Here is a 13,320-nt window from a genome sequence, read left to right as displayed (position 1 = left end):
TAGACCCAGCTAGTCAGCTGGAGATGCATTGGCAGCCACGGTAAGCTCCTTTCAAGCTGTGCACCATCCTGTAGTTGTTCCAAGTGCCAAAGCCAGCTAGTCCGTGGCCACTGCTGTCCTCTGCAAAACTATAATCTACCTTAGAGTTCAGTCCCATTTTGACATCCCACCCTGCTTGCCCCATCCCAGAACATTATTGGTTTGGACTCAAGTCAGATTTTTTTTTTAATTCAGCATCCTTAAATCCACATGATGTCCTTTTTGAAGAACCTAGTGAAGAAATTTTAGCTTTTTGATGCTAATGAAGTTTGGCTTGAGTGTAGTAAGATTTCTTGGGTACAACTTGGCACATCATCGCGGTCCAACTTTGAATTTATTGTTAGGTCTCAGCATTGTGCTGACCCGAAAGCCACTGCCGACCTTTACCATGACCATGCTCCTGCTCTTGGTGATAGACTTCTGAAACAATTCCGAGAGCCGTAGACAGGCCAGCAATGATTAAAAAACAACACAAAACAAAAACCTAAGGATAAAAATTGAATTGTTTAGGGAAGGTCATTGGAATTAAGGAGAAATTTCAGAGGAGTATTAATATCCATCCACTTTATCTGAGAAAAAGAAAGAATTGATAAAAATGAAATGAGAGTGTTAAGTATGGACTACTCCCGTAAGAAATATGTCAAAATCCATTTTTATAAGCAGTTTACAAGGGACCTAAATACTTATGAACTCCTAGTAGATAATACCTCAGATTCATCCTCTCAGCAATATACGTGCATAAACACAATTTTCTAATCTATAGAGGCTACCCAGATACTGTTACAGACCTCTTTCATTTTCCTAACTAGTTGGTCCGGGTATCATAAATCACAGTCCCGAATTTAATGGAACCCAAAGGGACCATAGTTTTGACTGGAACAGTCCCAGTTATGCCATTGTCTGTGCAAAGTTTTTAACACACTCCTTTCATGCTCAACTGTGTCCCTGTTTAGTCAACAAATTATGTGATCTCTCAAAGTGTAACACGAATACAGTTAAGGATTTGCTTGAAGGTCCATCCTATGATTAGTGATGTTAAGATATCACCCATTTGGTCTTGAACTGTCTAGAGTGGTGGTTCTAAAACTTCAGTACATATCAGAGTCACCATTAGGACTCATTAAAACACAGTTCCTGGGCCCCAACCTCAGAGTTTCTCGATCCCGTAGGTCTGGGGCGTGGCCTGATAATTTGCATTTCTAACCACTTCCCAGTGTTGTCGCTGCTGCTGGCCCAGGGGAGACACACTTGGAAAACCACCGACTCTTTTCCTCTGCTTGGCTAGTATTTTGAAGACAAGGGGAAGGACTTAAGGATAGACTGAACATGTTAAAGGAACAATTTGATAAAATGTCTCAATATCAGGGACTAGTAAAGAACACGTCGGCTAGCAAGCTGGCCAACTGTGTACCCAGTTTAATCGGATGTTGGCAGGTAAAGCTCTGCCGTGATAACCACTTGCTGGACCGTTCCCTGAGCTACCCTGTGCAGTTTTGAGATTTGGTGACTATTCTTTAAGTAGTTTGCTGTCAACGGAGAGGGAGGAGCATTTTTCTTTTTATTCCAAAAGAGGAATTTAGATAGTCTTTCAGAAGATTTACCCATTTCTTTGTGCGAGACAAACCTATATGTGCTATACATATATGCACATACACATACATACATGTGAAGGAAAAAGACAGTAAAGTTCAAATAGCAACAGGTACAGTTACTAAAATAGATCTTCCATTTGTTGTGTGTTACTTTTGACTCGCGTGTTAAAAGATTTCTGGGAATGTTTTTTCTCTAGAAATAGTATTTTCTGTATAGGCTTTGTATGTCTTTCTTTGAGTGTGTGATTTCCCTTAAGCTCTACGAGCAAATTTATTATTCTTTTAAAAATAAATTTGTTATTCTTAATTCTCCTTCTAATAAATGACATACAGAGAAGTTGAATGTGGTTATTACATTTGGAAGAAGTTTCAGGAGAGTCCTGTCAAAACATCAGACAGAACTTACAGAAAGCTGTTTTGATTTACATTTGAGAAAGAAATTTATCATTTATTTGTCAACCCAGGAACTGCATTTTAATTTCAAAGGACACAGCTGGATCCTTTCTCTTACCTCCAGGCCCTACATTTGTCAGACAAGAGTGTTTTCCAGCCCTTCCTTCCTCATGAACTTGAGGTCTGCATCTGAACTCCTGTGAGGACAGCCTGTGTGTTGCCATCACTGAGTAACACTTGTCATACACATGTGACATGTTCACCAGGCCTGAGTCTAGAAACCCAGCTGACAGTATTATGGGTGTCCCTTGAATTTCTGAGATAATGCCTAGCCTGCTGGCAAGGACACCAGGTTGGTATGAGGGTGAGAAGCCCACCTTGCCCCTGTTTCATTGAGCAGTTGATGGGATGAGGTACATGAAGCACTCACCCTTAGCCAAACTGATTACTATCACTTCAGAAAAGAACACTTGTTTCAGATCCTCTTCCTAGGTCTGAAGCGCCAGGAAACCAGGAATGGTGTCTTTTCCTCCGGGACCTTCCAGTCAGTAGATAGTATCAGCACTGATCACGTTCCTTTCGAGAACCATTTCTGTGAACCCCTTCAAGCCAGAAGTGCAAAGAGGGGAATGCAGGGGCCATACCGAGGCTTTGGGGAATGGGTATGCTTGTCGGCCTAGGAGGCTGTGCATAGGATTTTAGAATGAAAAATGCAATATAAACATAAGGCTTAGAAGAAAATGGTAACCAGAAAAACCTCAGCACATGGCCTCGTAACGGCACATTCTAAGTGTAGTCAGAGAGTCTGGAAGGACAGGTGAAGGTAGATATGAAATGGTTTATTGATATTGCACTCCAATATAATGCATGGTATGTTCAGTGTGTTACCCCTCATTAACGATCTATTGGAGCTCTGCAGAATTGCAGTGAACTTGAAGTGTTGTGTTTCTGTCAGTGCCTGCGTATGCATCTCTGATGTGGTGCCTAGAGGCTGTGTTTCTGGTTTTCTTTTTTAATTTTTTTTAATTTACTTTTTTAAGGAAAGAGAGACATCAATTTGTTCTTTCACTAATTTAGGCATTCATTGGTTGAGTCCTATACATGCCCTGACTGGGGATTGAACCTGCAACCTTGGTGTATCAGGACAATGCTCTAACCAACTGAGATACTGGCCAGGGCTGTTTTTGATTTTCAACAAATAAGTCCTTTAGTACATCCCAGAAAAACTAATCAAGTCATATACATATATATTTTTTTTACTGTAATCTCTATTTTCTTTGGCAAGTTCAGAAACTAAGCTGGGACATCTCCATGACCCACGAAGTAGTCAGGCACAGGGAAATAGAGGTAAAACAAACAGGATCTCCAGTTACACAAGGTAGAGGCTGAAGTCCGGCCCAGCCACTCGTTATACCGGTGTGACCTTGGGCAAGTCACTAAGTCTCTTCCTGCCTCAGTGTTACTATCTGTAAAATGGGGGTGTTCACAGTCTCTACCCAGTGGAATTGTTGTGGGCGTGGACTACAGCATGACAGCAGTGCCTGACACTTGCTAGGCAGCCAACAAATGGCATATGTCACTACAATATAGAACTGCAATGCTTGCTTTCTCTTAAGCTTACAAACAGGCGACTTTTGATGTGTATCGAGTAGAGCTAAGAAGACATAAGACAGTCTCTCCAGTGTTTGGTTCACTGAACTCAGTCTTGTTACTTTTTCATCTCATTCTGATGCGAGAGAAATTACTACAGTCTTTACTTTACATGCTCTTAAGCCCGTGGTCCATTAAGCATCGGCGGGGACGGATTATATGTGCGAGAGCTAGTCCACTATGTAATTTGGAAGAACTTGTCCAGAAGTGAAAATGCGGTGCAGGGACATCTGCTGCTGTGTTGTAAGACCTCAAGGAAACCTACACTTTCTAGGTTTCAGGCCAGGCATTTATAACATGATGAGCTTGGGTTCTGTGGTTTCAAGGTTGCCTCTTGCCTAAATGCTCTGTGTCTGTTAGCTCACTTGGCGAGCTGGAGATTTGTCTCAGCAATTTGATTTTTAAAGTTTGCCTTGAATTCACAGCTCACAGAATGACAAGCAGGAAGAGACATAGAGACACCTAGGGTAACATGCTGGTTTTACAGGTAAGGGAGTGGGGACCCGGAGAGCAAGGCTTTTCCTCCTCTTATATCATATGACTGCTTTTTGGCTGAGCTAAAACCAGAACCAGGTGTCCTGACTCCTATCTTGGTGCTCTTTGCCTTACTGCACATGGCCTCTGCCCTGTAAATGGGTATTCACCTTTAAGAACCACATATGAAAACAAAGCACAGCTAAGCTTTGACTGACACTGACAACCTAGCATTGTATTGAATAAGTGCAAAATTAAATAAGCAGGTTGATCTGACTGCTGGAAGGACTATTTGGAAGATTTTTATACTTCTATTTATCCATCTTCTAGTCATCTATAAAAATACGCTATTATTAGGATTTAGAGATAGCGAGACAGTTATGGTTAGCATGCTCTGTGTGTACTTCTTCAGAGATATGAGGAGTTCATTTCTGGGCTTTGCATTTTAAAAACCTTGAGAAGCTCTGAATTTCCACCCACCAAGTCACTAGGATCTCACATTGCAACTTCAGAGTCACATAATTAATCTGCCACTTCCCTCACTTTATACTACCCTGTGGTCAAATATTTTCATTCCTGGTGAAATAAGGAAATGATTTCACATTGACTAACCAGAGTCAACACGGGAATCTGCTAATCACAATCACGAGATGCACACAGCACACATGAGTAACCGGGAACAGGTCAGACCTGACTGCTTTGTTAGATGGCGGACACACTGCAAGTCAGCATGGTGAGGAAGTGGTGTCCCGTTCACTGGCCCCTGTCCTGCGTGTCTGTCCTAAGGTTCTGGTTTAGGCTCAAGTTCTGGTCTCAACTTCCTCACTGTGCCCAGGCTGAGCCTTCCATAGAAGCCGCTCGTGGTGCCGTTAGGCAGAGAGAGGAACCTTCGGGTATTTAACTGGGAGCCACTGTCAATGAAAAAAGTATATGCGGCTGTTATTCTAAGAACACTGTTGTATTTCAGTTATTCTGGGGAAAAGTATGTCCTTTCCACACAAATTTGAAGAAACATCAGTATGGAAATTAGTTTTAAAAGATTGGTTGTATTCACAAAAAGAGGACAAAAACAATTTAGGTTGGTTATTTTTTCCATTTTAGTGAGTGATGTAACACATTCAAGTTAAGTTCCTCAAAAATTAAGAAAAGGAACTACAAAGCATTCAATATGGAAAAAGTCATAGTTACACTTTTTCTTTGTTTCAGATTATGGTCAATTGACACACAGAGGAAGGGAGCAGTGAAAACTAAGAGTGCACAAATGGGCGAGAAAAGATGGAGAAACACGTAAACAACAAAAACAGAAGGGTCCAAGCAGTGAAGGAAAGATGAGAAAACCGGAGGATTCAGAGAGAATGATTTTTAGGGATGGAGAGGAAGGATGAGGCGCACCTGCTGTGTGGTTTGCCTTCCCAGCCCCTAAGCACGGCTTGCTGTTGTTTTTACACCCTTTGATTGAAGTCTTCCTCTCCACAAAGACTGTCAATTCTGTGAGCACAGGAGTTGCGCTGGGTATTGCTCACCATTGTTTTCCCAGTGCTTAGCGCAGACATAGTAAACACAGTAAGAATTAGTACATGAAGGGATGGACGAAGGAACCAGGGAAGCAAGAATGTGCAGGGGAAAAGAGTCCCGTGGTCCTAGGGCCGGGGTGATGGTCCCCTGAGAGCTGCTGCTGTTTGTTCCTCAGAAGCGGACGAGGCTGATCCCAGTTCCTAAGAAAACTGCAGTAACATTTCTTTTAAGACTCAGTCTCACCTATGTTCTCTTTGGCCGAGTTGGGATCTGCTAAGCTTTTGGACAATGTTTTGCCCATTCCTTTTGGAAACTCTCTAAAAGCTGATGTTTTCACCATCCACACCTTGGGTATCACTTTGTCACCTGGTACCTTCTCCCCCCACACTCAGCTGTCTGAGGCTCTCAAACTTTCCCTTCCATCAGCCCCTGGTGTCCACCCTGTTGCAGACCAGCTCTCCTCTGCCAGCACTCTGCCCTCTAGACTCTTTAAGCCAGTGGGCAGCAACTGCCTGTGTTCCTGACCCCTCAGTACTAAGGGCCCTAGAAGAGGGTCAGCAGACTTGGCTCCACATCGCCAAGACATCACTGCATCTTCACCCTCACGTGAACATGCATTTGTCAAACCTTCCACGTCACCGTCCTCTAATATCTCCTGTACATTTGCCACAGATTCTGGCCCATGGCCATCCACAGCTTCCTAATCCACCCCAAGCACTGACTTCCTTCAGGATGATTTCAAGGACTTTGTACATCATTTACCCAAAAGATTAGCTCTGCTAATACATTGATTTAAAAAAATCATGGTAAAGTATACATAACGTAAAAGTAATCATTGTAAGTGTACCAGTTTGTGGCATTGAGTACATTTATGCCATTTTCCAACCATCACCACCATCCATCTCCAGAGAATTTTCATCTCCCCCAACTAAAACTCTCTCCCTGTTAAATACAAAGTCCCCCAATTCACTGACATTTTTTCAGATTTAAGGCACTCTCATTCTAGAATTTTCTTTTTCTAAACTTGGTCTACTTTCAGAATTTTAGTCTTGCCAAGCAATCTCAATGCTCACAGATCTGGGTTGGGAACCCAGCTGAAACATTTGCTAGCCTCAGTTTCTTCATTTGTAAACTTCAGATAATACATAATACTGTACATAATAATTCACATGCCAAAGAAATAAAAAAAAAAAACTGAGTTCATTGGATTGTTGAAAGGATTCAGTACTCATAGAACCTTCAGCACAGTCTCTTCTCCATCCTTCCTTCCAGTCCCCACATTCACTGCTTTGCTGACATTTCTTTGCTGACATCTGCGTACCTTTGTCTTTCTGACACGAATTCCAGGGGCACAGCATCCTCTGTCAGTCCGGCTCTCTGCCTCAGCTGCACATCCACCTGGGCTGCTGGTGAACAACAGTAGCTGCTGGGGTCACTACAAGGCACGGTCTTCCACTCCGCTGGGCCATCCGCCCTGCCCTGCAGGCATTTCCTGAGCCCCCTATTTGGCTTTAAAGAGCAACCCCAGTGTATTTTGATACACACAGTGCGATGTTCACTTTTCTCAGAGGGCTGATCTCAGCCACAAGGTCCTTGAGAGCAGACAACTTGCCTCATCTGATTTTTGTCTCTAAATACCTGGCAATAGAGGTAAAAGGATTGATTGAATAAATGAATCTGGCTGTCATTTGGCATTTCTGAGTAACTTACCATTCTCCTTTGAAATGCTAATTAACTACAGCTGTTTAAATGCAGTTTGAAACTCTTTAATATGTTTTATCCTTAATTCTTTATCAGCCCTTTTCATTGTCATTGGGCATAGGAAATTATAAACAACTTGTTATTCTCAGGCTAGGACAACTACAAAACAAAACAAAAAAGAACCAACCCAAGGCTGGATGAGATTCAGACAGGAGTTCAGAGAGCCATAGGTGAGGCCTGTCTGCAGTACCTTAGGGGAGGAAAGTACTCTGTTGACTTAGTCTCGGGATCTGCCAGGCAGAAGTCTTTGTAGCCACTTCAGTGGACTTTTCTGGAGTAGAAAGAATCATAAACAGGAAGATCATAGCTGGGGATGTTGGGAGAAGATGACTTAGAGAAATAGATGGGTAGGTAGGAATACAGATGGACAAACCAAACGGGTGGTGGAAACACTCACCGGACTCAAATCCTAGCTCTCTCATTTCATAGTTTGTGACGTGGGTAATTAAACTATTGGAGTCACACGTATTCCTCATCTGTAAAATGGAGACAACATGATATACTTTACAGGCTTTTTTGAGGATTCAAAATGGAATATAAGTAATGCACAGTGATTCTATGATGTTAGGCAATCAGGCAGAATTTCCAAGGCAGCTGGGTATCAAGTCAGCCCTTCGTCTCTACCACAATGGAGGGGAAGTGCGTGTGTGCACACCCAGGTGTGTGCGCGCACACATGGGTGCAGGCACACACATACACACACCCCTGTATGCAGCCCACCTAGAAAAACAGAAGTAGTACCAGCTCTTGCCCTCTGGGGAAGTCTGCCCCTTTTGTAATAACATGTGTCCAAAGGGAGCAGACAGAGTAGCCTAGGGCCATGCCCTTCCACTTCCCTCTTCCCTGAGCCGACTCTGAGCTCGTCTGGCAGAAGTCAGAGGTAAACTAGCATGGGCGGCTGGAACTGAAACATTTCTTTGACCACCCTCCTATTCCTCCTCCCCTTTCTCTTTTGTGCGGAGAGGAAGGAGCAGCAGCTCAGGCCTACACTGTACCATGCACACTTGGATCTGTTCTCCCTGGCTCCAGACCCCACCTCATTACTCATCAAGATTCGCTGGGTGCCTGAAAGGTTCAGGACCCCGCTCTGAATGTGTATCTGGGACCTCCCTGGGAACCCATTAGAAGTTTGTTGCAATACTTAAGATTTCCCCTCAGTTCATGAAGATCAGTGTCTAACCCCGACTTCATTCCCACCCTATCCTCTCCCATTCCAGGCTAGAAAAAGTTCTCTTTTCTTCAAGTGCTAAGAAACTTTGATTTATACGTTAATAAAAATGAACACCTACAAACAGTCTTTACAGAACTTCAGGCTTCCTTCCATACTTACTCCCTTCTTTCTGAACTTTTACTTCTTTTAGGAGAAGAATTTGGACTGGTTTCCTCGGATGCGAGCCATGTCCCTTGTTAGCAACGAAGGTGACAGTGAGCAAAATGAGATTCGGAGCCTGCAGGAGAAGTTGGAGTCGACCATGAGTCTGGTCAAACAGCTGTCAGGCCAGCTGGCAGAGCTCAAGGAGCAGGTCAGTGCGCTCAGGGAGATGGAGCAGGTGGGGGGAAATCGTTCACCGTCTTGAGCAAGGGGAGACCCAGAGCATCCTGGGAGCAAGCTGCAGAATTGAAAAATCCCGGTAAAGAAACTCTGTGTTGTGCTGTGAGAGCCACACCTCCTGGATGCCGGGATCCCCTGTCCGGGCGCAGAAGGGAGGCAACCGGTCAGTGCTTCTCACTCTCCCTTCTTCTTTCTCTAAAAGCAGTGAAGACATGTCCTCAGGTGAGGATTAAAAAACAAGAAGAAGCACCATCTCTCTGCAAGTTCTACTTGTCCTCCTCCCCATCTTGTGTGAACCTTCTTCCAGTCAGGGGAGGAAAAAGGCGTGCGTGCCAAAACACAAAGACCTCTTAACACTTTTTTGATCAAAAATCATACTTTCTACCATCAGAGTAATTACTAAACTCACTGGAAAGGCAGATCATCATTAGTATCTGTCATTTCAATCCTATAATCAACCCCTTCATCAAGTAAAATTGCTAGCATCTGTAAAAATAATATCAAAAGTAACTGGTAGCTGTTAAAATGACGATGGGGCTGATGATGAGTATGTGACAGGCAAGGGCTGCTTTGAAAGAACCGTGGTTCCTGTTTCTTAACCACAGAGAGGGGTTTGCTTTGTTTTCTCTGTTTATGGAAATTCACTTAAAAATATTTTCCCCGTTCTGAATAAATATATTCTATATGATGCCAGACAGGCTGTAGGTGCTTGGGAAAAGTGAACCCCAAATGGTGTGGCTCACCAGCACTGGGAAAGAGCGAGGAAATAAGCCCAACACACACACACACACACACACACACACACTCTCTCTCTCTCTCTCTCTCTCTCTCTCTCTCTCTCTCTTTCCCCAGATGACAGAACAAAGGAAGAATAAGCAGAGACTGGGCTTTCTCGGATCAAACCCGCCCCACGTGAACCATCACATGCCACCACACTGATACCATGGGGGAAAGCCGTGACTAGCCTTTCATCAGTGTCCTGCCTGATCACTGAATAAAGAACTGAGATGGAAGAGAGTAAACAGTGCCTATTGTTGAAAAGTAAAAACAACCAAGTGCCAAGATGTTGACTGGTTTAGCTCTGAGAACAATTTATGACTGTGTTTTTATGGTTGAGAAGACCAAACTTAAAATGCAGCCTCTAGAGAGCAAACGTCACATATCCTTCACGCAGCGTGAAGTAACTTGCTCGCATGGATGAGAGGGTAGGGAGAGGCAGGGCTGGAGGGATGCCGTGCAGAGAGAACTACCTTTTGCTGAGTCGGTAAGAGTCAGTTTTGCCTTCAGTGCTGACTGCACCCTTTGTCATGGTTGGTTGGACTTGCTTTCTTTTAATTATTGCGCATAGGTCAGTGACACATGCAGTCACACTTGGGTGGCTAACTTTAACTGTAGAAAATAACTGAAAAGATTAAAAATGAGAGTTGCAAAGAAAAATGTTACTGCTCCCAAACTGTAGCTGTCACAGAGTGATTCCCTACCGTGCACCACAAGGGATTTACAGCCCCAGCAGCCAGTACTTTGGAGCTTCGGCCCTTCCAGCTGACGTCACAACCGGACCGTGACCACTTTCTCCCAGGTTCGGATGGGCTCTGTCCGTGCAGAGCTCAAGATTTTCATATAACTTGTAAGAGGAATGCTAGAAATCCTGTGTAGGCTGAGATATTCAAAGATTTGGTGAAGAAACAGCTGACAGCCCCAGGGAAGACGTTTTTGAAAACATATTGTCCTATTAAAATATATTGAGATTAATAAATGAAAATGCTTAATGATGGTGGGAAATTCTGAGAAACTTATGATGGCAGCATTTTATAAATGTGGAGTAAAAGCTGTTTGATTTATGTTTGCTGTGTTTAAGGAACTGAGTGGTTTTATTCCTACAGTTGGGGGGAAAATCCAAGAAATTTATGTTGAATACTCAAAAAAAAATGCAGCATATCAATTGCCTACTTTAAACTGTATCAGTGAGAGCTTTTTGGAATGTAGAAAGATAATAATCTCCTTTCCAAATTGTTTTTATGTTAAATTATGCAACTAGAATTTGTGGAGGGCGAAATAACCTGCCATACTCATGTTATTCCTAGAACGAAAGCTTTGAGAGCGTTGAAGCAGCACTGGGGTAAGGAAAGTGTGTGGAGAACTACCGTGTGGTCAGGGAGCGAGACACATGACACCATGGTCAGGAGGTGCTTTGTGATGACCTTCTGGCCCCGCCCCCACAAGATCCGAAAACTGCCTCCAGAGTCTTTAAGCTCCGACATTGTCACCACCAAAGTTAAAGGTCCAGACAAGATTTGCTAGGACGATTTTTAAGTCTTTTCAATTGGTTTAATATAATTTAAGCTATTGGGTCATGAAATTCTCAGTTCATTGGTCCAGGTAGATTATAAAGGATGCCTGAACCAATCCCTGTTAAAATGTATACTTGGAGTAAAACTGTTGAATTGTGAGCTGAATCTCCTGGCACCCCTGCATTCCCAGTCCCTCCCCAAGTTAAGTGTTCTTCACATTGACATAATAGCATTTTTCCTGACCAGTTGCTGAAGGACCCTGCCAAAGAGATGAAGAAACAGATATATATCTGCACACAGCACAGAACTTTGAACTCAGCAGGCAGTCCGTAAATGTATGAGAATTCCACTGTGCATAATCACTTTTATTAAAAAGTGATTTAAATTCTTTATTAAAACTTTAAACTATATCACATACTTGGTTTTTAAACAAATGGCTCAAAAACCCAAGTAGAACAAAGCATCTATTATTTTAATCCAAGACCATCATTGTTATAACAGCATTAGATGCAAAGCACAGTTCAAACTCTTTTAATCAGGCAGAGAGTTTTGTGAGCAGAGGAAAGAAAAGTGGTATAGTGAGCATATTCCAGTATAGGAACATACTGTTTCAATACAAAATCAAATATTTTTTGATGTCTGAACATCAAGAGAATAAATTAACTGTTATGGATGAGAACAACCTGTCCTTAAGACGCTGAACTGACTAGTGTTTTCTGACACTGAGGTAAGGTTTTTCTAGGGGACAGGCCTTCGGGTTGGCAGCCACTTCCCATGTCACCACGCACTGCCTCCCATGGGAAGCAGCCTGGAGAGACTGCAGCCCACAAGAGTCTTACCTGTTCAGAATTGAAATATTTCTCACTCGTGCTTCTCTTTTCTGTCTGAAAACTTAGAGATTACAAGACAAAATGAACAACAACAAAAAAGAAAACAAGGCATTTTGCAGGCTATTAATTCATGATGAAGATAATAATGCAGAAATTTGGTAGCCAATTTATACTTATTATATATATGTTTGTAATGCAACCAGAATATTTGACCTAGACGAGTATTAATTAATGTTCTCATATTTATATAGTGACATTAAATACAATCATGTTTGATTTCGATGTTAAGGGAAATGTTTTACTATTTAGTTGCTAAAATTCACATGAGGTTAAAGTTATCAGTTAATGCTGAGTATAATTTTTAATTTTAAAAGGATTGTATTTTCCCACATAGTCCATTCTAAGGCCCAATAGTTTAAGAAAGTATGTTTCCTAAATTAAAATATTTTAGGTGAGAAAATGTATCATATACTATGATATTGATAAATTGTATACGTGTAAAATGTATTACTTTCTACCCCTTAAAAAGTTAGTTTAGAAAAGGGCTTATTTTCTTGAAAACGGAAATTTTTCTGTTGGTGAAGAGGATGCAGTTTCTAGTGGGCGGTTGATAATATCAGGAAGATATTTCATTCGCATCAGAACTGTGTTCTTATTTCCATATTACTCACAACTCATTGTTTTGACTGCTCTTATTAGTTTATAGTTATTTTATTACAAATGGTAGTATAGTAGGGGCCATCCCTGCCTCTGTGCCCCTCGTAGGACTGAGATGTGTAGAAAGACTGGGGATCTGAGGTCAGGGAAGGTGAAGACTGGGACTTCATTATGATTAAGGGAAAGAAGGAGTAAATGACAAACAGGAAGAAAGGTGCTTACCCTCCACGGGCCCAGTAGACCGGGAGATAAGTAAGTAAATGGTACACAGACATAATGAGGTACCAGAATACAGACTCAAGAGATACTGCTTAAACATACAGAGGGCAGAGCTTTGTGGAAGAGGAGCTCTAAGAGACCTGTTCCCTCAGCTGGTCTTGAATCTAGACAGAGTAGCAAATCAGCATATTAAGGGTCTGGCCCACAGACCCTTTCCCCTATGCCATGACACATGATACAGTGCAAAAACAGGGTGGAGCAGGCATCGGAAACACAAGCACAGGGGCCCAGGGAGTCGCTCAAATGGGTGAGACTGGAATGCACACCACGTGCGGGGAGTGCAAAGG

The 13,320-nt window shown here is 42.5% G+C and overlaps 1 protein-coding gene across 2 annotated transcripts in view; it reads left to right on the top strand.

Moving 5' to 3' along the window:
• Positions 1 to 10,817, top strand: part of ITPR2 (inositol 1,4,5-trisphosphate receptor type 2) — a 444,505-nt gene extending 433,688 nt beyond the window's left edge. For both annotated transcript variants that reach the window (XM_037144844.2, XM_053662176.1), the window contains 2 exons: positions 8,786 to 8,947; positions 9,829 to 10,817. In XM_037144844.2, the coding sequence (XP_037000739.2) occupies positions 8,786 to 8,947; positions 9,829 to 9,915 (249 nt within the window). In that variant the 3' untranslated portion in view covers positions 9,916 to 10,817. The remainder of the gene's footprint in view (positions 1 to 8,785; positions 8,948 to 9,828) is intronic.
• Positions 10,818 to 13,320: the final 2,503 nt, after the last annotated feature.

Source organism: Artibeus jamaicensis, unplaced genomic scaffold (genome assembly GCF_021234435.1).
Source record: "Artibeus jamaicensis isolate MK-2021 breed Jamaican fruit bat unplaced genomic scaffold, CSHL_Jam_final contig_233, whole genome shotgun sequence".
Lineage (NCBI taxonomy): Eukaryota > Metazoa > Chordata > Mammalia > Chiroptera > Phyllostomidae > Artibeus > Artibeus jamaicensis.
Note: the sequence above shows the minus strand (reverse complement) of the source record. Positions and strands in the feature narration are given on the sequence as shown.